We start from the raw sequence: 23,791 nt of genomic DNA, 5'->3' as shown, positions 1-23,791 counted from the left end.
GGCCCAGCAGCTAGCCACACCTGCCAAGAGGAAGGACAGGACAGGGAGATGGCCCAGCAGCTAACCACACCTGCCAAACATAAAAGCAAAGAACCAGCTGTCCTAGGTTGTCCTTGGACTTGTCTATGTGTCTGAGGCACTCAACTACAAACAATATAACAATAATATTAAGCAATTAAATAAAACTTTTAAGAGGCGGGCTGGATTGATGGCTCAGCAATTAAAAGCACACCTTGCTCTGGCAGAGGATCCAAGTTCAATTTCAAGCACCCACAAGCTCACAACCACATGTAATTCCAGCTCCAAAGGATCTAGCATCCCCTTCTGGCCTCTGCAGACATTGCACTCACACATGCACATGCACGCACACACAAGTTTAAAACTGATACTTATTAGAGAATGACTCCACCCTTGAAGTGAGCCTTATAGGCTTTATAAGCTTATACTGAGCTGGGTCTGTGGGTACAGACTGTTGAGTCCGGCTTTCCAAGATGAATCAGAAGTGATAGCAAACCGAGTCTCCGAGAGGAAAAGCAGAGAGCAGTCCAGCCTCACGGGCATGCCTGCGAGTGTGCCTTTCACTGAGATTGCTTTCCTAAGGGGAACTCCTTACTAAACAACGAGGAGGGGGGACTACTAGGCAAACGATGCTACAGGTCTTTTTCCTGAGCTGCTCCACTGAAACAGAGGAGGGAAAAAAGGAGAGAAGCAAGGGATACCAAGCAGCACTGAATACAGATACAATGAGACAGACGGCTTCATGACCAAGAACTGGATTCAGTGTCTGCCGGGAAACACCTGGGAACAAAGCTAGCATTGAGTCAAGATGGACGCACCACAATTCCAGGGTTCTCTCTTCTGACCTCTCGATGGGATGCCAACAGAGCTCTATAAAGAGGTAACTGTGGTCAAAGAAAACTAAGATTAAAGAGTAAATGAATCCAGACATGGTAGCAAGTGCCTATGATTCCAGTGTTCAAATAACAACAGAAGGGCCCGAGTTCAAGGTCATACATCTAGAAACCCTGCCTGAAACAAACATATAATGGAGACAGGCATGGTAAAAAATAAAAATAAGAGATAAAATTAGCAGCAATAACAACAAGAGGGTCTTTAAAACATATTGTTAGGAATGGCTCAGCAGTAGAATCTTTTAGTAGAATCCCCCAATGAGGGGGCTGGGGGATGGTTTATGGTTGGCACCTGCCTAGAATCCTCCAGTGAGGGGCTAGGAGTGTGGCTCAGTGGTAGAGCCCCTGCCTAGAATCCCCCAGTGAGGGGCTGGGGGCATGGCTCAGTGGTAGAGCCCCTGCCTAGAATCCCCCAGTGAGGGGCTGGGGGCATGGCTCAGTGGTAGAGCATACATCAGACATGCACAAAGCCTTGAGTTGCAAACTCAGTACAAAAATTAAATAAATAAATAAATATTTTCACATGCACACAAGTACACATATAAAATCTATCAAAACTGTGTACAGCATGCTACAGTTGTACCTTCTAAAACAGAAATGTAGCTCCTATACATTGAATAGTTAACTACCACAACAAATACCAATCCCCCCTGCCCCAACTGAGGGCCAGGTGCCGATTCTTTCTGGAGATTATGAGGTTCCGAACAATCAGATAGACTCCTGTCGCCTCCATTTCTAACTCCAGCCCTCCTGTCCTCAGAGAATGGGAAACAAAAGCAAATCCAGCCTCAACCCTGAGGGAAAAGGCTCAGAGGCTGCAGAGGCTGTAATCATGTGAGGGCCAGGGCTGCAGCTCAGGGGACACATGAGGGAGCACATGCACAAAGCCCTGCCTTCCATCCCCAGTACCACATAAACTCCAAAGGCTTCTCTTTATGTGAAACTGAACATTTCTGACTGGTCCCAGCTATAACCCACTTCTCCCCACTGCGAGGCTAGATTTAGGAACAGAACAAATAGCTGGATATAAATGGTATTTATTCCAACCCAGTACCTCAAGGACTAATGGAGTCATTCTTTTATTCCCGTGAAGGCGAATGACTTTTTCCCACACGTGGTGCCTTCTTGCAGGCCCTCAGCAGAGGTGCAAGTTATCTTTAAATCGCCATAAATCAAACAGACCCCCAAATGGTCTCTAGGATCTTCATTTCCCGAAAGCGCTAATAATGGTTTTTCAGATGTCAATTTGAGAAAGTGCTTCCTTCCTTCTGGCTTCAACCAGCCAAAGAAATTAGCTCCTGATCATTCTTTTTAATTTCCCTTTCCCCTTAACTCTGCTTTTAATAAATCAAACATGATGATTCTCATAAGGGAGTTCGATTCTAATCTCCAAAATGGGGATGGCTGGGCTCAAAGTTTAAAACAGGCTTGGAGATGAGCAGCCTTGAAGGATCTCACTTGCAAAGGAATTAAAGGTTTTGAAGAGAGCTCATCAGCAAAGAAAAAAAGCCACCGAGGCCAGCAGGATAGCCTCAGGGGAAAGAGGGGCTTGCAGCCAAGCCTCATCATCTGAGTACGGTCTAGAAAGAGAGAACCAACTCAAGTTGTCCTCTGAACTCCAAACAAGTGAAGACACACATGCACACTCACACACACACTCTCACATACAAACACAAACAAACTCAGACTCTCACACACACAATAAATGTAAAAACCAAAACCAAAACCAAAACCAAACAAAACAAAAAAGTTTCTTAATGGCCACTGTAGTGGTGAAGGGCCACAGGACTATCTGTCAGTTGTCAGCATCGCTGAGATCATGAAAGGCCTGCCTCAGGTAACAGCCCACACCCCTTATGCTAGCATAATTCACTTCTTGGTGCCCAGGCAGCACCAGAGACCATCACGGTGCAGACCTCCAGCCGTGCATGCTCTCCTGTGTCTACATACACACTCAGCGCCTTCTCTACTTTAAGCACACACTGAAACTGAGGTGTTAACTTTTGCACCATGAGTCAAAATTCTGGTTCCCTTCTCTGAGCTACTCAGGTAGAAATCCTCTCCTCTTGCCAGGCTGAGGACTTTCACCTGTTCACTTTCCAGGTCTCTCTTGGCTGCGCTGAACCATCAACATCACTGCCTCGTGTTCAGGATCCTGTTTTGTTCTTTGGTGTGAGGAGATACCCAAACCAAAAGCAACTTTTGGTCAGAAAGGAACAGGAAAAGGATTTATTTGGCTTAAATTTCGAAGCCATCATTGATGAACATCAGGACAGAACTAGTAGAGGAAGGAGGATCAGAAACTCAAGGTCATTCATGGTTACAAACTGAGTTCGAGGCTAGCCTGGGCTACAAGAAGCCCTGCCTTTAAAAAAACAAACAAAAACAACAAAACAAAACCAAAAACAAACATGATGACGTATATCTTTAATCCCAACACTTGGAGGTGATCTCCGCTAAGTTTAAAGCAGGCCTGGTCAATAAAGCCAGTTCCAAGCCAACCAGGGCTATATGGTCAGACCACATCTCAATACGTGAATGAATGAATGAATGAATGAATGAATGAATGAATGAATGAATGAAGAGATGGCTTAGCAGTTTGCTGCAATTACAGAGGACCCAGGTTTGATGCCCAGCACCCACTTGGGAACTCCTGTTCCAGGTGATCTGACACCTTCTGGTCTCTTTGGGCATTGCATGCCCATAGTGCACAGATATACAGGTAAACACTCATGCATATAAAATAAAAATTAGTATTTTCAGTAACAACCTTGTGTATTTCCAATATTTAAGTTTCTTATTCCCACCCCCCCGTAAATGAATTAATTCCGTTTGCTTTTGATTATTTCTTTTGTGTGTAGGGGGTAGAAATCGGCATACAGGTGCATATGCAACTTTGTACACACATGTACATGTGTATGCTCCTCTGTATGCATGAAAGTAGAGGCTAGAGAATGTCCTTGGGGGTCTTTTCATGGTGCTGTCTACGTTGGGGTGGAGGAGGGAGCTTGTGTACATGAGGCTAACGCCCATGAAGGCCAGAAGAGAGAACAGGATGCCTGGAGCTGTGAGCCGATGATGTAGGTGCTGTGCTAAGACCTACTGGGGTCCTCTGGAAGAGCAGCAGATGGTTAAGTGCTCGGCTACCTCTCCAGCTCACACTGTATTTTTTGAGACAGACCTCTCAATGGATGGCCTAAAGTTCTGCAAGCGAGCTAAACTGGCTGGCCATTGAGCCCCAGGGATCCACCCATATCCATTTCCCCAGTGCTGGGATTCTAAGAACATGCCACTGTGCCTAGATTTTGTGTGGTGCTGGGGATCTGCACTTAGCCCTCACACTTGCTCAACAGACACGTTACCAACAGCACCTCTCTATCAACTCTCCTCCCTTATGGCCCTAGCTCTTGGCTCCCCTGCCCTCACGGCTGTTGCTTACTAATTCCCTGGTGATAAATGGCAAGCCACCCTCAGCCTCCAAGCCTCCTTCCTTCTAAGCAGTCTACTTGAGCTACAGGCTACACGCAGCGAGCCACCCAGCTGAAAGGGCACAGTTTCCTGGCTCCCTTGAATAGAATGTAGCTAAGGAACCGAGTCTAGCCAAAAAGATACCAATGGAAGAGTTATATAAATCACCCAGGGCCTGAAAAGATAGCTTGGCAATTGAAAGTGTAGTTACTTTTGCAGGTGACCCAAGTTCACTTCCCAGCACCCATGAGAGGCAGCTCATCACCACCTATAACTCCAGTTCCAGGGGCTCTGACGCCCTTTTCTGGCCTCTTGCAGACACTACAGTGACACACACATACCAACGTATGGACAGACACATAGATAATTAAAAACAATATATCTTTAAAAGGTGCTGGATTCAGCAGTGCCAAGGAAGAAAAGAGGGAACTGTGCACACAAAGCCCCTGGCTCACCTACACAGGAGCATGACCTCACACATATTGTCTGTGTGGAATCTGCCCTGCAGCTAAGCTGAATGCCAGCGGCACAGTCAGCTTAGGTCTGGATCTGGCTAGCTGTGCAGGGTGCTTAGTCTCACTATTTTATAAGTATCTATAACCGTAGCTTCAGTTCTGTTAGTCTTATCGATGATTAAGAGCTCTTGCCGCTTTCCCAGAGAACCAGAGTTTGATCCCAGCGTGTGCACGAGGCAGCTCTCATCTGCCTGTCACTCCAGCTCCAGGGAGCCCGACGCCCTCTACTGGACTCCACAGACACCTGCATTCATGTGATATACATGCACACAAAGACAAGCACACAAATAATTGTTTTAAATTATTTTTAAGAAGACTTTCTGAAATGCAAGGGCTTGGAACTTTGCTTGTCGGTGCTTTTTTAGGTCTTGCCGATAAGAAGCCATGCCAGATAGTATACTACCTCCAAGTGATCCTCTCTCCCGTCGGTGCAGCCAGAGGACAGGGCCCTCCACTGCCTGTCGACTGCTGCCTAGGATTGCCCTTACCAGGTATGCACTCAGGAAGCACTTGCTGGGTGAAGGGGCAGTCTGTGGGGTTGGGGTATGAGCGTTTGTTTATGGTATGCAGAGTTTTATACAGCTCTGACAGGGCATCAAGTGGGGCCAGAGGAATAGCTCAGTGGCAGAACGTATGCTCCACATGGTGAGGTCCTGAGTTCAATCTCCAGCATCAAGAAAAACAAAAATAAACAAACAAACAAAAAAACACGGAAAAAAAAATCTATAAATGTTAGAAGGCAGCAGCCCAGGAACTAATCGAACATAAATCTATCATAAGAAAAAGAATTTGGATAAAAAGCATTACACACACACACACACACACACACACACAGATTACAGCAATATATGCACCCCAAACCCAAGTTTATGTGAGGGTCAGTGTGTCCAAGGCCAGCCTTTATTACATGAGACCCTGACAATCAATTGGAAAAATTAAAATGGGTCATTATATCAACTAAGGTCTTCTGAAGAGTTTCTTAAAACTGAGATGAGATTCCTGTACATGAAGTAACTCTGGCACAGATCTGTACGTGTAAAACAACACTTCCAGGCCTAACATCAAAACTAAAGGTCAGCAGCAAGTGCTTGGCAGAGAAACGCAGCCTCTGTGCAGCACCAACCAAGAAGTCTCGTGTATGGTGGTGCCTAGTCATCCGGCCACACGGAACTCAACTGACTCTGCTGGTCCATCAACTGAATCTGCAATGCCGCTCACTGCCTGCACACAGTTTGCAGAAAATCAACATAAATTTTGTCCTTGCAAACACCTATTTAAAACACCGGGTTGAAAGATCTGTATGCAAAGTCGTTTGGATATTAAACTCATGCTCCACTGGAAAACCAACAACCTCCGGGCAGGGGATCTGCGGGGAGTCGCCTGGATTTGGAAGGCATTTGGAAGATATGTGGATGCTAATACTCTTTATATGGTACGTGAGCCAAAAGTCAAAGGAGGTACATATAAAACTCTATTACCTCGTGGATAGACAGAGCTTGAAAAATATTTCTCATTTTTAGATAGTTGCCAAGTTGCCACTTCTGTTCAAGTCCCAATCTTCTCGCGGCTGACCTCAATATACAACTAGCTTTGAGAAAAAGGCAGTTTACAAACCAAAAAAGAAAAACATTGTTTCCTGAAAGTCACCCTCTGTTCTGTGTATTTATAGTCATCTGGCTCATCGAGATGTAGAAATTTCTGGAATCAATTTTGCAGTGCTACAGAAACAACCATCCTAAAACTTCAGCAAACTTTCAGAGACAAATGACAATTACGGAATTTGGCTGGCTCACGGTGGGGCTTGCTTCAGTTGGAAGGCTGCTTTGTTCTGAGACAGTCTCAGTAAGTAGCCTGGGTGGGAGAGGTGTGAATGAGAGGAGGTGATCTCAGAGATGACCAAGAGCACAGAGACAGACAGAGACAGACGGAGACACAGAGAGACACAGGGGGCGAGAAATGCACACACAGAGAAGGCTGAGCAAGACAGAGTCCCAAGAGCTCACATCCTAGGCCTAATTCCTCCAAACAGGACCTGCCTTTTGCATCTCATAACTGCCAATGCCATCACCAAGAGCCCCTTCTGTTAGGTCAGAGCCCTCATTAAGCCAGCCAGCGCTGCACGGCATTTTAAGTCTTCCTTCTTCTCTTGAAAGTCTCTCAATCCTATCAAGCTGACACCCAGGACTGTCCATCAAGAGGCTAGAGATGGGGCTCAGTGGTTAAGAGTACACAAAGAGGATCTGAGTTCAGTTCCCAGCACCCGTGTCAGGCGGTTCACAACCGCCTTTAATTCCAGCTCCAGCACATATGATGACCTCTCCTGGTTTCTGTGTGTGTGTGTGTGTGTGAGCACACACACACACACACAAAATAGTTTTTTAATTATTACAGTCAGGCCATGGTGGTGCACATCTCAAATCCCAGCTTTTGGGAGGCAGAAGCAGGCAGATCTTTGAGTTCGAAGCTGCCTAGTCTACAGAACAAATTCCAGTACAGCTAGAGCTACAACGAAAAACTCTGTCTCAAAAAAAAAAAAACAACAATAAAAAATTAATATATATCATTCATTTCTTTATTTGCTTCTTTATGATTCTCTTTATTCGCCCCCAATTTCAATAATCAGTTTGTAACACTTTCACAGTCAGAGAAGGGAAGGTCAACTATTAACTGTTTCTTTAAGTGTGAATTATGGGCCATGTGCAAACACTGGCTTGTTTAAATAGTAGACACAAGGTTGGAAAGAAGCCTGAAGTCCTTAAAATGTTTCTACAAGCAGGAAGACCTGAGTGTGATCCCAGAACCTGCGCCCACAGCTAGCTGTGATGATACGTGCTTGTAACCTTAGCATTACAGAGCAGAGCTAGGCTCCCTGGCCAGACACCCTAAGCTAGTCAGAATCTCAAGCCACTGAGACACTGTCTCAAAATAAGGTGGATGGCACCTGAGGAATGACACCTAAGGCTGAGCTCTGACCTGCACACACATCTATACCTAAACGAACACACACAAACACAAATATTAACTAGTACAGAATACCCCACTCGTATCAAAAGCACCCCCTTAACAAGTAAGTAACATAGCTCCGGGATATTAGGCCACCAAGCCACACAGTTTACTGTTTGCTTTTAGGTTTGAAGGCTGTGGTTTTGTTGTTGTGGTGGTTTTGTTTGTTTTGTAAGGACAGGGTCTTTCCGTGTTTCCCTGGCTGCCCCTATACCTGAGATCTAAAATGCAGTACCAAGGACTCGCCGGGCATGGATATGGTCTTAGCTTCAGTTCCCAAGTACCACAGTGAGAACAGGAAAAGGAGCACACACAGGGCCAACCATTTCCAGGAAGACATTATAACTCTTTTTAAAGATTTGTTTTATTACTTATTTACATGTATGTAAATAAAGTATGACTCTGTGTATGTGTGTGCGCATACAAGTACAGGTGCCCGTAGAAACCAGGAGAGAGAATCAGATCTCCTATAACTAGAGTTACAGCGGTTGTGAGCCTCCTGACACAGGTGCTGGGAACTAACTCACATCCTCTATAAGAGCAAGCCTAGGCTTTGAACCACTGAACCACCTCCCCAGCAGAAGACATTCAGTTCAGGTGCTCTAACTTTCAAATAGTTCTTATACATTACTCACATGCTGACACAGGTATTTGTGAGCTCACACTCAGTTACTTATAAGCTCATACTGACAGTTACTTGTGAGCTCACAGTTACTTGTAGGCTCATGTGCACACTCAGTTACTTGGGAGCTCATACTTAGTTACTTGTGAGCTCACACTCACACTCAGTTACTTCTAATCTCACATGCTTGATTCTTGAAATTTCTGGAAATAAACTTTATACTTAAACCTCGATTATCCAGTACACACTGCATGCTGCTACCCAGCACACTGTACTATGAACCTTGTGGAGATGTTCCTCTCTTTAAACGCATAACCAGCGATGACACCAAAAAGGACAGAAAGCCAACACACTCAAGAGAAACCTGGTAAGGCGTAACTGCATGAGAAATGCTCCTTGCTCCTCAAAAATCTGAAGATTTTCTAAACCAGAAAGTAAGTAACCCGGAAAGCCAGGAAGAGGGCTTCATGGGTAAAATCACCTGACATGAGTGACACAGTGACCTCAGTCCCAGAACCCAATGACAATCCCAGTACTCCTGCAACACAAGAGGTGGAGACAGGAGAATTGCTAGAAACATAGGGGTGAGCTAGCCTGGAGTACCCAATAGCAAAAGCAATAAGAGAAATCCTTCCTCAACAAAGTGGAAGGAGAAAACCAATCCCAAATGTCCTCACACATGATATGTGCACACACATGTACCACACCCTGCCCACCACTCACACTCAATAATAAAAAATACACTTGAAAAAAACAGAATTTGGGGCTAGGTAGTAACGGAGCACACCTCTCATGCCAGCGCTCAGGAGGCAGAGGCAGGCAAATCTCTGAGTTCGAGACCAGCCTGGTCTACAGAGAGAGTTCCAGGACAGCCAGGGCTACACAGAGAAACCCTGTCTCAACACAAAAGAAACCCTGAAGACATGGAACAGGAGATGGCTCAGACGTTAACAGCACCTGCTGCTCTTACACAAAGCACAAGCATGGCTTCAGCATCCACACGGGGGGTGGGGGGGGGTTCACAACTGCCTGTTATCTACAGCTCTGTGCTGTCCTCTGGCCTCTGAAGAGAGGTCTCAGTGACCTGGAGCACTGGTTGGTCTCGCAGAGGACTGGGGTTCAGTTTCTACTACCCACATAGCCATGCCTTCAGACCCCCTGAGGTAGTAGGCATGCACACAGTACACATACAGGCAAAACATTCACACACAGAAATCTTTAAAAAAAAATTTAAAGAAAAAAAAAAACACATGATTTAATCTTTCTGTATTTAAAGAAAAGTGAGGTAAACAAGGCTCTGTTCATTCTTATTTACTTATTTTTGGGATAACATTACAATTCTTACCTTTGCAGACAAGGCTTTCAAACTGTCTAGGAAGCGCTGCCAGAAATCCTTGAAGAGAGGGCGGTCGATCTTCTTCAGGCTGTCTTTGGTGCTAGCGTCCACGCTTACGTAGAGCTGAGTAACTGGTGTGAGGTTCCTTGGGAATGGAAAAAGAAAAGAAAATAGAAAAACGATGCCTACATTAGGAACTCCACCGTATGAAACGTATAGTCTGGAAGAGACACAACACTGCACTGGTGTGGGAGTATCCACTCTGCCCACCTGTCCAGAGCAGCTATTCTGTTTTCTGTTGGACAGAGCTGGGAATAGAAGCCAAGGCCACGTGCAGTGAGGAATAGCACCCTGCCACTGTCCACGAATAGCCCCAGTCCACGATGACTGATTTTATAATGTGACACAACAAGAAGTCTCTGGTTATACTTAAATGCCTGGACATGGAGGGTAAGAAACATTGATTATCTGAAACTGGCCCATCTTTGAACACTACGTTTTAACAGAAAATAAATAAGATTAAACCTAGCATGAGACCTGCGGCCATGGCACAGCACAGTTAGACAGGCTTTCCTCATGAGCTCTGCCACGAAGTCTAATGCAGGTAGAAACTCAGAACTGTGAGGTGAAGTGGGAATGTAAAGGTTCCTGGGAAAATCAGTTGTGTTGGACAGTGCTTTCCTGGCACAAACACTCAAAGGTGTGTTTTCCTGAAGCGGACACAAATGAAAGGATGTTTTGCTAAAACAAGCACATGAAAGAACACATGATAAAGGACTCCTCACTAACAACATGTAACGCATGTATTGATTTGCCTTACATGTGTTGTTGAGTTCCATTTGTCATGATCCCATGCAGAGAAATGCACCAAATAACTTCTGGTGGTGTTCTGTTGGCTTTTTGGCACTTCTTCAAACTTGGGCCAACTGGCAGAGTAATGTGAGCTGAGACAGATTCACATGGAGTTTTGTTAAGACAGACTCTCATGCTGAGGCAAGACCCATGGAGGACACGTGATGTTTGGAGGGAGTATATATAGGACTCAATGGACTGTGAGAGGGTCTTGCTTATACAGCTAGCTTTGCAACACATCTTGGTCTAGCATCGTCACTGATCTTTGATTCATTTAAAGAGGCACAGCAAAAAAACCCTGGCGGCCCTGCCAGTCCTGGTCCCTCCTGCTGATATGGCTGAGGCCTAGCTGTTCCTTACTAGGGGTTGCCACCACTACTGCTATCCCAATAATACCAAACTGGACTGTTGGTATATTTGTGAAGTTTGCAAGTGGATTCAGCTACCAGTGCTGACCTATAAACTGAACTGCTAATTTCCTGACAACATGGATGGGATTTGTTCCAAAGGATAATTTCTGAACAAGTTCACTTTCCCCATATCCTAATAACCTTTCTTTTCTACTACCTCTGATGGGTGATGGGCTAGAAGGGAGGTTAAAGAACCATTATTAAAATCAGGGTTGAGAAAAATTAAAAACTACAGTGTAGTGTTGGGATCAATGGGCCACCTATATCCTCAGGTCACTGGAAGAAACTCCAAATGACAGGAGCACAGAGCCACACCCATGCTTCAGAAGGAGAAATGGGTTCAAGTCCAATTCCCCTAGGTAAAAGATGACTGGTTGAAGAGGTAGGGATGTGTGTGTGTGTGTGTGTGTGTGTGTGTGTGTGTGTGTATACATGTGTGTGTGTTGCTCTTTTGTTTTGTTTTTCTGAGTCCAGCTCTCACCATGTTGCCCAGGTCGATCTAAAACTTGCTATGTAGAAACTGCCTCAAACTCACCATCCTCCTGCCTCAGTCTTCTCAGTGCTGGGATTACAGATATTTACCACCACATCCAACTTCTACTGGGAATCTTAACACCACAGAGTCCTCTAAGATGACTTGGTGGGTAAAGTACTTGCTACCAAGCCTGATGACCTAAGTTTTGTCCCCACAACCCACATGATAGAAGAGAATTGACTCAAGAGTTGTCCTCTGAGTGACCACAGGCATGACATGGCAAACACATACAAAGAAACACACAAAATGCAACTTTTTTTTAAATTCTTTATAATCCCAGTGCTGCCAGCCTGGGCTTCAAAGTGAGACAACCCCTTCCCCTTCAAAAACCAAAGAAAGCAAAGAAGACTGTCCTGAAAGGTACTACATATCCACCAGGCCTCTGACGCCCAGTGCTTGGTCATAATCCTTCCTGATCAGAGCAGAAACTGGCCTGACATTTCTCCTGTGTGTGTAACCACTTAGCAGCAGTTCTCAAAGGTCAGACATACCGTACAAACATCTACTGCACACGGAAATCAGAAGTTCTGGCGGGTGACGCTGTGTTAAGTGTCTGAGCTACAGGGTCAAGGAAGTCTCCAGCTCTCACTCCGGAAGCATACAAAAAAGAGAGAATGTCTCTAGGAATGACAGAGCTCACTCTAAAGGGCTGGGCAGCAGCAAGAGACCCTGAAGAAATCTCCCAGGTCCTAGGGATTGTATTTCTGCCTAGACCTGGCCTCTGTAACAAAGACAGGTCACAAGGCTGCCAGCCTGATCCGCTCCTCTATCTCTGCATATAACATGTCAATAAAGAAGGCTATAGAGGGACTGGGAGATGGCTCAGCAATGAAGAGCACTTGCCGCTCTTGCAGAGGACCTGGGATGGTTCCAGAACCTCTATCAAATGCCTCATAACTGCCAATACCCTCTTCTGGCCTCTGAAGATGCCTCAGCATACATGGTACATACACAAATAAGCAGACACACATACACATAAAATCAAAATATTTTTAAAGAATTCGACTCCATAACTCCTGTATCTGAGAACTCCATCACTACTTAAAATGATGGAAAAGGAAAATATGTTGGAATACAACCTTAAACCCAACCCTCATTGTCATAAAGTCCAAAGGCTGTGTGGACACCGTGATGATACATTTCTGAGTAAAGTATGATCATACAGGGCGCGTAAGATCATTCAGCAGGTAAAGGCAAGCCTAGACTAATGGCCTGAGTTTAGTCCCCAGGACCTAGGTGGTGGCCAGCCTCAGCTAAACTGTGACATCTGGACAAGAGTCAGGCCAGCCTTCCACTCTTCACTGTCTACAAGACAATTATCATCACCCTGGAGTGCAGTGACGCTGTAGCCTTACCTGATTTCCTCAGGGAACTGTGCATTGGTGACAAGGAAGCTAGAGATCCCGTGCTGATGGAGCAGCTTCAAAAGCCTGTTGATCTCTGGGTACATTATTGGCTCACCCACGAGCGACAGTGCACAGTGCTTGACCTCCATCCCCTCTTCAAAGCGGTCCGCCTTGAGGCCTGGCACGCCTGAGAGAACAGTGAAGAAAGTCAGAGGGAGGCGCAAGCCCAGAGAGCACTGCTTCCATGACCACTAGTGATGCTTTGATTTCAGAAGGTAAAACCCCACTTTTATTTTTTAACAGGAGCTAAATCTGTGCATGCTGGAAACACTCAGTAATCCTCCTGTCTCAGCATCCCCTTCCTCCATAGCTGAGATTACAGGAGTGGGCCACTACACCCACCTTAACACTCAATTCTCTTCTTTTTAAAAAATGTTTTCATTTTATGGGTGCCTGCGTGCACCATATTCATGCAGTGCCCAAGGAGACCAGGAGAGGATATCAGCTCACCTGGAGCTGTAGTTAATGGATAGTGAACTAGCTGCCCTGTGGGTGCTGGGTACAGATCCCGGGTCCTCTCCAAGGGCAGCAACTGCTCTTAACCACTAAGCCAACTCTTTAGCCCTGAAGCTTGATTGTGGGGCTGGAGGGATAGTCTAGTGGGCAAAAGCTCTTGCTTTCACAACCAATTAAGGACCTGGGTTCAGATCTCAGCAATCAGATATGAAGCTAGGCATGGCCATGCAAATCTCTATAACCATAAGCACCAAAAGGAGTAGACACAGGAAGATGGGTGGGGACTGTGAGAGACCCTGTCTAAAAAAATGGGAGTAAGAGCAATTATGGGCAAGACACCCAGCATCCTGCTTTGAGCTTTTCTCGAGAGCGCATGTACACTCTCATACACACACACACACTCACACACACACACTCACACACACACACACACTCACACACACTCACACACACACTCACACACACTCACACTCACACACACGCACACACACTCACATACACACTCTCACACACGCACACACACGTACTCACACGCACTCACACACACTCACGCACACTCATGCACTCTCACACGCACACGCACACACACTCGTACACACACTCGTACACACACTCACACACACTCACACTCTCACACACACTCACGCACACTCACACACATACACTCACGCACACACACACTCACTCACACACACACTCTCACACACACACTCACTCATACATACACACACACGCACACACACGCACTCACACACACACACACACACTCAAACACACACTCACGCACGCGCACACACTCACACACACTCACACGCACGCTCACGCACACTCACACTCACACACTCACACACACACTCACTCATACATACACACACTCACACACTCTCACACACTCACACACACTCACACACACACACACTCACTCACACACACTCACACACACCCCAGACTGTGAATGGTATCTACTTCAAAGAATTTTTGTTAGGATTAACTTAAAAAACAAATGTAAAGTTCTCCATGACACTAAGGAGGCAGCAGCGGTTAGATCACTCTTAGTTCAAAGACAGCCTGGTCTCCCTAGTAAGACCCAGTCTCAAAAATAAATAATTTTTTTCCTATGAGACCCTTTCACTAAGAACTAGCTATTATAATAACACCTTGATCTTAGTTTACTGAACATCACAATCAACTAAGTATTAGATGGAAAAGTGGCTCAGTCAATAAAATGCTTGCTAATGAGCATGAGGACCTGAATTTGATCCTCAGGATCCCTGGTTTAAAAAAAAAAGAAAAGAAAAGAAAAAGCCAAGTAAATTGGCCCAAGCCTTTAATCCCAATACTCAGGAGGCAGAGGCAGGTAGATCTCTCTGAGTTCGAGGCCAGCCTAGTCTATATAGCGCATCCCAGAGCAGCCAGGGCTACAGAGTGAGGAGACCCTGTCTCAAAAACAGTAGTGTGGGTGGTGACTCCTCAGGCACCTTAGGGAGGCAGAGACTGTCAAGTGCCTAGGGCGCAGTGGCAGGCAGCCTACTTGCTAAGTTCCAGGCCACTGATAGACCCTGTCTCAAAACAAACAAAAAACCAACCAACCAACCAACCAACCCAGGATGGGCAGGGCCTGAGGAAAGACAGCCAAGCCTGCTGGTGAGTGCTCTCGTCCAAGCTGTAGACAGGTAGTAGGAGTGAGCTGTTGGGTGTAAGTGGGCAGGTGCTGCTGGCCAGGGGGCATGGTGCTGGGAGACCCACATAACCACCCCACCCCACTCCACCCCACCGCACCCCACCCCACCGCACCGCTCCTGAAACCCTTTCAGCCTCCTTCTAACACACACACACACATACACACACTGAGTGATGTCACTATTGCCCCAGCAAAAACAAAGAACTTAAAACGTACTTGGAAATATAAACATGCAAGTAAACCACTCCGACTCCCCCAGCCCCCCTCTAAAGACCAGGAAGCAGATTAAAACTCTAAAAACGGCAGATGCCATCTTTTGTGTGCCTGACACTCAGCATGTGCATTTCCCATCAGGTTTTCTGAGTGAGATTTTCCTTGCAGTATCGAAATCTAAGATTTAACTCGAATCCAAGTTTTAAATAAAACTTGATCCTTAAACTCAATCTATGTTGCCAAGACAACCTAGCACTGTGCCTAAGAGTCCTGGTTAGCTTTAAATTCCCCAAGAGCAGTGGAAGAGAGGGGTGGGTTTACCCTGAACTACAAAATCAGCCTCCAACTCTGAACATGGGACAAGGGTATGTTGGCTAGACCTTGAGGGTAGGGGCAGAGGCATTGGCTCAACTTCTGACTCTACTATGGAGTTAGTTTGGCATCCATGGGTAGGTCCCAGCCTTCTCCTCCTCTAATGTTTAACATGGTGAGCAGAGGAGAACATGAATTACATTAGGGGCTGGGGATGGGGCTCAGCTGGCCAAGTGCTTACCTAGCAGACATAGGAGTGCATTTCTGTAACCCTAGTATCCAGGAGGAGGAAGCAGATGAAACACAAGTTTAAGGTTATCTTCAGCTACATGCCGAGTCGGGGGGTGGGGGCCAGCTTGGGCTACATAAGACTGATGCAACCCCACCCCCCTACCTCTGCACGCACACACAGATAGAAATGAAGAAGTAAGCAAAAATGAAGGCTTGCTGGTAACACAGAGCAAGACAGTGACTGTTGAGGGCATGGGGATGCAGCTAGCGTGAAGTGGGCTCCGGCTGAGGCTATCTGGAAGGTATTACCAGCATGGTGTTCTGCTGATTGGATGTGCATGGGAGAATAAGGTGTCCCAGAGAAGCTCAGTGTATGGCCTGAGCAACAGACACAAAACAAGCCACGAACCCGACAAAATAGCCAACAGAAACCCCTGGGAGTAGTACAGAGAATGAAAAGTACATCTGGTATTCAAAGTCAGACAAGAATCTGAACTGTCTGTCAGACAGCTAAATGGATAAGCAATGCTCAAATGTGGGTTCTAGAGAGACAGTTTCAGGAACACACAGACAGACATACACACACATACACACACATACACACACACAACACGGATACATATAAACAAACACAAACACAATGCAAGCATACACACCACACATGCATGAGCACACGCACACAAATACAATCCCGAGTCACAAAATCTTAACCCTTTCATGTTTTCCTGGTTTCACTGTTGCTAAGCAACGTCTGGGCCATCTCCCCTCCTTCGGCAGCTTCCTCCCTCTGAATCATCACAAGAACAGTCATTAGACAAACTAAGGAGCAAACTTTATCTCACAGAAAGATGCCAAAGAAAGCACAGCTTTGGGATTTAGCCTAACATTTAGTAAACCAAATGGCACACAAACATGATGAATGATGCACCAATCCACATACAACATCCTTATTTCTTTTTTGTTGCTTGAGGCAAGGAAGGTCTCACTGTAAAATCTAAGATAGCTTTAAACTATGTAGCCTAGGATATGCAGAACCTACTATTCTCCTGCCTCAGTCTCCTGAGTACCAGAACTGTAGGTGAGCCTCACTGTGCCTGGTCCAAGGATCTCCACATCTGAAGTTGGGGCATAGTCAAATATGAGACTTTCTTTTATTCTCATAATGATACAGGTCCACAGCTGAGAGTAACAGCCGTGACATATGTTTGATGGAGACTTCACAATGGCAGGTGTGTGTATGTGTTTGTATTGGTGCATGTGCATGTCCAGTGTAGACACCAGAGGAAAACCTCCTTATTCCTCAGGCACCATCCATCTTGTTGAAACAAGGTCTCTCATTAGCCTGTAGCTCACCAAGGAAGCAAAGCTGGCTGGCTGGGAGCCCTGGGGATCCATCTGCCTCTGACTTCTCAGCATGTGCATGTCACCATGCCCAGATCTCTTCTCCGGGTTCTGGAAACTGAACTTAGGTCCTCAAGCTTGTACAACATCGGGATTTTGTTTTGTCATCCCCTACCCCTTTCTTTGAACCTTAAACCAGGTTCAGAGAACGGGGGCTAGAGAGATGGCTCAGAGGTTAAGAATGCTTGCTGCTCTCGCAGAGAAGCTGAGCTTGGCCTCAGCGTCTACATGGCAACTCAAAACCCTCTGTGACTCCAGTTCCAGATCTGATGCTCTTTTCTGGCCTGGGTGGGCACCAGGCATGCACATGGTGTGCATACATACATGCAGGCAAAACAGTCATGCACACAAAGGAAAGGAAAGAAAAAGCAAACAAGCCACGGGTGTTTCCGAACCTCCGTGTCACTTCTGACAAAGCCTTTGGCAAGCCATTTGTGTGTCTGCTCTAAGTAAGAACAGAAATGAACCACGAGCAACAAATGTCTATTTCATTTACATCTTCAAGACCTATGACATTCTTAACAATGCAATCGACCCTTGGTGCCCCGGGGCTGATCCTCTGAGACTGTGTGTGCCTGCCAGTGTGGTGTTAGGGGTGGGGAGGCAGAGTATAATCTGAAAAGATGCTGAGTTGCATTGAAGTTCTGACCTACTTCTGATCATCAATACATAGTTAATTGTGCTTGTGTATAAAGGAGATGTTGTGAGAAGAAAGCTATCTTAATGACTGGGTGAAAGAGACAATGATTGCCCGCTGAACTGAGAGCACAGAGGAAAACACTTGGAAAAAAGAAATCAGAGGATATCTTCAAAGCCAACTCTAGCCTGGGCAGTATGCTAATGTTAGAAAACCAGAGACAACAGGCAACAAGACCCACGGTCCATCCTGTCCTAAAGAGCAGAATGCTGAGATGAGGAAGTCATCCTATGGAAAGAGTGGCGCCTTCCTGGTAGGGTCCGGAGGTGCTCTAGAGGATAAAGGACATTCTTTTCATTGTTGATTGGTTGGTTTTGATTCTGGGGGGTTTTGTTTTGTTTTATTTTGTTTGAGACAGGGCCTATGTAGCCCAGGCAAACTTAATATGTACCCAAGGATGTCCTAGAACTCCTGATCCTACTGCCTTCCCCTTCCCAAGTGCTAGGATTACAAGGTGCACCACCATGCCTGGTTTATGTGGTCTAGGGATAGAGCCCAGGGCTTCATGCACATGCCAGGCAAGCATTCTCTGCCTTAACCACACCCTCAGGCTGACAGTCACTGAAGTAAAAGGGTGCCCCTCTAAAGGCAAGCCAGGGTAGAGATGCCCGGTGCATCAGCTAAGAGGGAAGGGGCTTCAGGAATGGACACATACGTACTTAGCAATTTATGAAGGAGGAGAATGAGAAAAAGGGGAGGGGAGGAAGAGAGGAGAAGAGGGGAGGGGAAGGGAGGGAAGGGGAGGGAAGGGAAGGAAAGGGAAGGGAAGGGAACGAGAGAGGGGAGGGGAGGAGAGAAGAGGAGAAAGAAGAACTAGAACTGTTATTAAGCATTGCTGGTTACAACATACAAATACCAAAGTATTCTATATATGCCTAAATGACACTGATAGATGCCGCCCCCTCTCTTTCTCTGTCCTTGTCCCCTCCCACCCACCTCTTTTTTCAGTTTTATGAAACAGGGTCTCAAACTCACCATCCTCTGCCAGTCTCCTACTGGGATGACAGCAGTGCACATAGACACCCAACCAATAAATCCATTCTGATGCCTCCCAAACAACTTCAGATATCATTGACCGTAGGAAAGAGCTGTGTCTGAAACCTTGGAAAGGGGTGGGGTACCTGCAGCCCTGCTTCTAGAGCCACCTTCCAACAATGCAGGGCAATTCACTAGTGTGCACAATACAGTCACTATATAAAGCCATCATGTCGCAAGCTCATCCCATCTGTCTACAGCAGGCTTTCAACTGTGCACCCAAGTTCAACAGTGCAGATTCCTGGAATCCTGTGAGAAGTACACATTTGCCAGCCATGGTGGCCCAGGCCATGTCATCCCAGGCCTCAGGAGGCTGAAGCGGGAGGAGCAGTTCAAGGCCAGCCTGAGCTACACAGCAAAGGCCCTCATCTCAAAAACAGAAAGAAAAGAAAGAAAGCAGAACGGGAAAAGAAAAGAACTGTACGTTCACAGGCCTCAGCTCGCTAGACTTGCTCTCTGGGAAGGAGCAGCCGTCGGTGTTCGAACAGCCACAGATGGTTCTGACTCACAGTGAAGTCTGGAGCCAGAGCTCCCAGTGAAGCCAAATATATGTAAGTATTCGGCAGAACTGAACTGGAAAACTAGAAAATGAAGGACAGAGGTTCTGCTGCATCACTGTGGGCCATGTGAAGGCATTTTATTAACAGCACCACACTTTTCATGGGGCATTCACTCATAAACCCTTTCCTGGGCAACTCTACCTCACTAACCATTTTATTTTTGGTTTGGTTTGCTCCTATATACATACATACACACATACATACATATATATTACCATTTTGATTTTTTTTTAGGCAAGGACTCCCTAGGTAGACCAGCCTGGCCTTTAAATTCAGAGATCCATCTGCCTCTGCCTCCTGAATGCTGGGATTAAAGGTTTGAGCCCCCACATCTACTTTATTTATATCTTTAATTATGAGTATGGTATGTGTGTGGGAGAGAAGGGATATGTGCACATGAGTGTAGTTAGTGCCCACAGAGACCAGAAAAGGGCAGCAGATCCCCAGAGCTGTGGTGATAGACCAAAGCATCAGGTCCGTTCACAAAGCCACCTCATGCTCTCCAAGAAGCAAAGGCAGCCGGGTGGTGGTGGCGCACGCCTTTAATCCCAGCACTTGGGAGGCAGAGGCAGGTGGATTTCTGAGTTCGAGGCCAGCCTGGTCTACAGAGAAACCCTGACTCAAAAAAACAAAAAAAAAAAAAAAAGCAAAGGCATTTAGGAATGATGGCCAGACATCTCAAGGAGAAACTTACAGACTCAGTGTACCTCACACCCGGTGCTAAGCTTTGGCTGGAATTTTTAATTCTTCCACCTAGTGGAAATATAAAAGCCACAGTTTTGCTTCCACACAGGGAGATTTACAGTGGTGCAAGAGGCATGGAGGTTCCTGTCCTCATAGATAAGCACTGGAGAAACCAGGAATATTCAACACACAGCTGTCTCTTCAAAGGGAGATGTGTTTAACCTGTTTCCCACCCAGAAGGTTGGGAGCAGAGGTGATTAATAGCCTGGTGACCTCTGTGTCATCTGTGGCCAGGCTATACTGAATCCTCCCCAGAACCATCTCATGAGCTTGCTTATTGTGAGCCTGGTTCCTCAGCTAATCCACAGACTCCAACTTTATGGAAGAAGTCACCTGCACTAAGTTCCCAGACAGCCACTTCTGCAGCTTGTTGTGCACACAGGAATGAGCCAATTATCACCAGGAAACGTCTTTCCCAAATTGTGCTGTGCTTAAATATGCCTAAAATAAACTACTCAGGGTCTGACTCTCTAAGTTTGAGCCAACACTGCTACTGCATCGCTCTGCTTTATCTCTCATGGATCTGCTCCGCTGGCCATCTTTGGAAAGCTAGTTATGTCAACTGATGTTTTGCTGGGGCACACAGGTGAAAGGATGTCTTGCTAAAGCAAACACGTGAAAAATCTGTTTTCTAGAAGCAGACACAGGTGAAAGGATGTTTGGATATAGCAAACACGTGAAAAGATGCTTGATGAAGGAGTATAAATATGACCCCACGGACAGTGGGAGATGAGCACTGAACATTGGTCTGGTTTACTCCGTCTTCACGAAAGACACACATGTATCAGTTCGCCTTATATAGCATTGTTGAGCTCAACTTGTGATAACAATGCCATTGAGAGAAACTTGCCCAAGAACTGCTCTCAAGGTTCCTGCAGCAACTTGCAGCCTCGCCTTAAGTCAGTTGGCGAGCCTGGCGGTTTCTTCGGGCCTGAACTACAGCTGCCTGCTGTCTGCTTGCTGAAAGGTCCGGACTGTAGCTGCTGGTTCGTGCCTGGTGTCTGCCTGCCTACAGGACTCGTCTGCAAGCTACTGAATCTCATTTGATACTTGCTATGGGACTGAAGACTGAGCTCACCCCCAAAGAACTACTGCTGAACAGGTCCATTTCCCCCCAAATTCTAGTAACTTTTCTCTTCCACTGCTTCTGCTGAGTGGAAAGAGGAGAGGTTGAACCCTTATTAAAAGCAGGTTGTAAAAACTTTATGCCTACAGAGGCCATCCTTCCTTCATTGTGATCTAGGCTTTGTTGACAGGTATTAACATTTCTTTTCAGAGAGGATGTGGGTCAGCCAGTGGATTGTGTGCCTAGCGTGCAGGCACGTATGCGGCCCTGGCTTCTATCCTCACCATAGGATAAGACCACATATACACCTGGAATGCCAGTACACTAGAGACAGAGGCAGGAGGCCATCTCCACTACAAGGCAAGTTCAAGGCCAGCCTGAGATGATAAGACCTTGTCTCGTTACAAGGCAAATAAGATAAAGAAACAAGCAGGCAAATACCTTTGAACTGTTTAATCATGTTCTGATGGTTCTCAATGGCTTCCTTCAAGATCAATTCTGGCTGGTCCATATTCCACCGCCACTCAGTGCCCACAGGATTGGTGTGGTGCCTGTGAACACATTGTAAAGTACTAAGGTCTTCTGTTATGGCACCCCAGAGTCTACTGTGACAAGCCCATCCAACACAGGGTTAGAGCTACTGTCCTGACAAAGCTCCACTGTTCAGAGGACTGTCCCTGCTTGAGTCATGGCCCACGGCAGAGATGGGTGGAGAGGTCTTCAGCAGTCTGTTCAGCTTTTGGTTCAGAGTCAACTCCAGGTATAGGTTGACCAAACAAATGAACCTGATTTTTAAAAATATACCGTATTGCTTATTTATGGGTTTATCTGTGGGTACATGTGCCCCTACGTTCAGGTACTCAAGGAGCCCAGAAGAGGCATCAGCTTCCCTGGTCCTCTGAAAAGGAATAAATGCTTCTAATTGCTAAGCCACGCCTCCAGCTCCTCCTCCTGCTTTTAGTCATGTTAACTGAGTACAGACACAAATGTATGGCGACCTCTGGCCAGAGCATTTCCACTGTGAGTTGACAATTCCTAAACCACATGAGAAGAGCAGAAGCGCTCAAGATTTAGAGACTACAACTTACCCCAAGCGCTGGAGTTTCTCAAGAACAGCGGGTGTGGCTTCTCTCTCTATCCCAGTCTTTTGTATTGAGACAGACTCCCATATAGCCCAGGCTGCCCTCCAGTTCCCCATGTAGTTGAGGACAGCCTTTAGCTTCTAATCCTCCATATCCCCAGTGCTGGAATTATGGTGCGGACCACTGTATGTGTTTTATGCAGTGTTGGGAATGAAACCCAGGGCTTCATGCATGAGAGGCAAGCACTCTACCAACTAAGCCACATCCTTAGCACTTCTTATTCTTTGACTATTTCGTTTTCCTTCAGTGTTCCTTGGAAATATGTAACAAATACAGGCCTCACTGCTTCCAGCTCTGATTTTTTTCCTGTGTTTATCTATATGCAGTTATACAAATGTATGTGCAGATGACCCCAGAGGCCAGAAAAGGGCTTCAGATCCCCATAGAGCTGGAGTTTCCAGCAACTATAAACTACCTGAGAGTTAGGAGCTAAACTCCATCCTAAGAGCAGCAAGTGCTCTTAACCACTGAGCTATAGTCTCCAGCCCCCAGTTACAATTTTTAAACACTAATGATAGTCATTTGAATAGGTTTGGCCCCTATACACTTGTATTTGGTTCACAGGGAGTGACACTGTTAGGAAATGTGTCACTGTGGGGGTGGGCTTTGAGGGTTCCTTGCAGAGGAGCCTGTGGAGGGCAGTCCCCTCCTCGCTGCCCTCTGATCAAACTGTAGGACTCTCAGCTCCTCCTACACCATGCCTGCCTGCCCACTGCCATGTTTCCCACTAAGATGATAATGGACTGAACCTCTGAAACTGTAAGCCAGCCGCAATTAAATGCTGTCCTTTATAAGAGCTGCCTTGGTCATGGTGTCTCTTCACACCTAAAACCCTAAGACACTAATTCAGTTAACACACTCATAATAGGGCTATGTAGGCTGACATTCTTCTTAAAACTTTGCTGGAGCTTGGTCCACACATCACACGAGTCCAACACTCCCCGGGCAGTGCTCAGCACCTGGTCACCACACCTCGGGTGCACGCCTGCGTCTCCACTTACCGCCAGCAGAAGACACATTTATTCGCACACGCCAAGCTCGGGGTGGCTTCCATGCAGCAATGGCTCTCGATGCCGTAGAATGTGTGTTTGTAGCAACCTCCTCTTCCCCGCAGCATTGACTGTGACGGGCAGGAAACACGCCATCATTTGAATAGAATAACAGAAACGCACAGCTAGGCACTGTTGCTTTGTTT

General features: G+C 46.2%; 1 protein-coding gene across 1 annotated transcript in view; it reads right to left on the bottom strand.

Moving 5' to 3' along the window:
• Positions 1–23,791, bottom strand: part of LOC116068498 (S-adenosyl-L-methionine-dependent tRNA 4-demethylwyosine synthase TYW1) — an 85,256-nt gene that overhangs the window by 30,508 nt on the left and 30,957 nt on the right. The window contains exons 10-13 of the mRNA XM_031338123.1: positions 23,598–23,716; positions 21,896–22,005; positions 13,008–13,185; positions 9,865–10,000 (exon numbers count right to left, since the gene is read on the bottom strand). Coding sequence (XP_031193983.1) covers positions 9,865–10,000; positions 13,008–13,185; positions 21,896–22,005; positions 23,598–23,716 — 543 coding nt within the window. The remainder of the gene's footprint in view (positions 1–9,864; positions 10,001–13,007; positions 13,186–21,895; positions 22,006–23,597; positions 23,717–23,791) is intronic.

This window comes from Mastomys coucha, unplaced genomic scaffold (assembly GCF_008632895.1).
Source record: "Mastomys coucha isolate ucsf_1 unplaced genomic scaffold, UCSF_Mcou_1 pScaffold22, whole genome shotgun sequence".
Taxonomy (NCBI): Eukaryota; Metazoa; Chordata; class Mammalia; order Rodentia; family Muridae; genus Mastomys; species Mastomys coucha.
The sequence above is the reverse complement of the archived record's forward strand: the minus strand, read 5'-3'. Positions and strand labels throughout refer to the sequence as shown.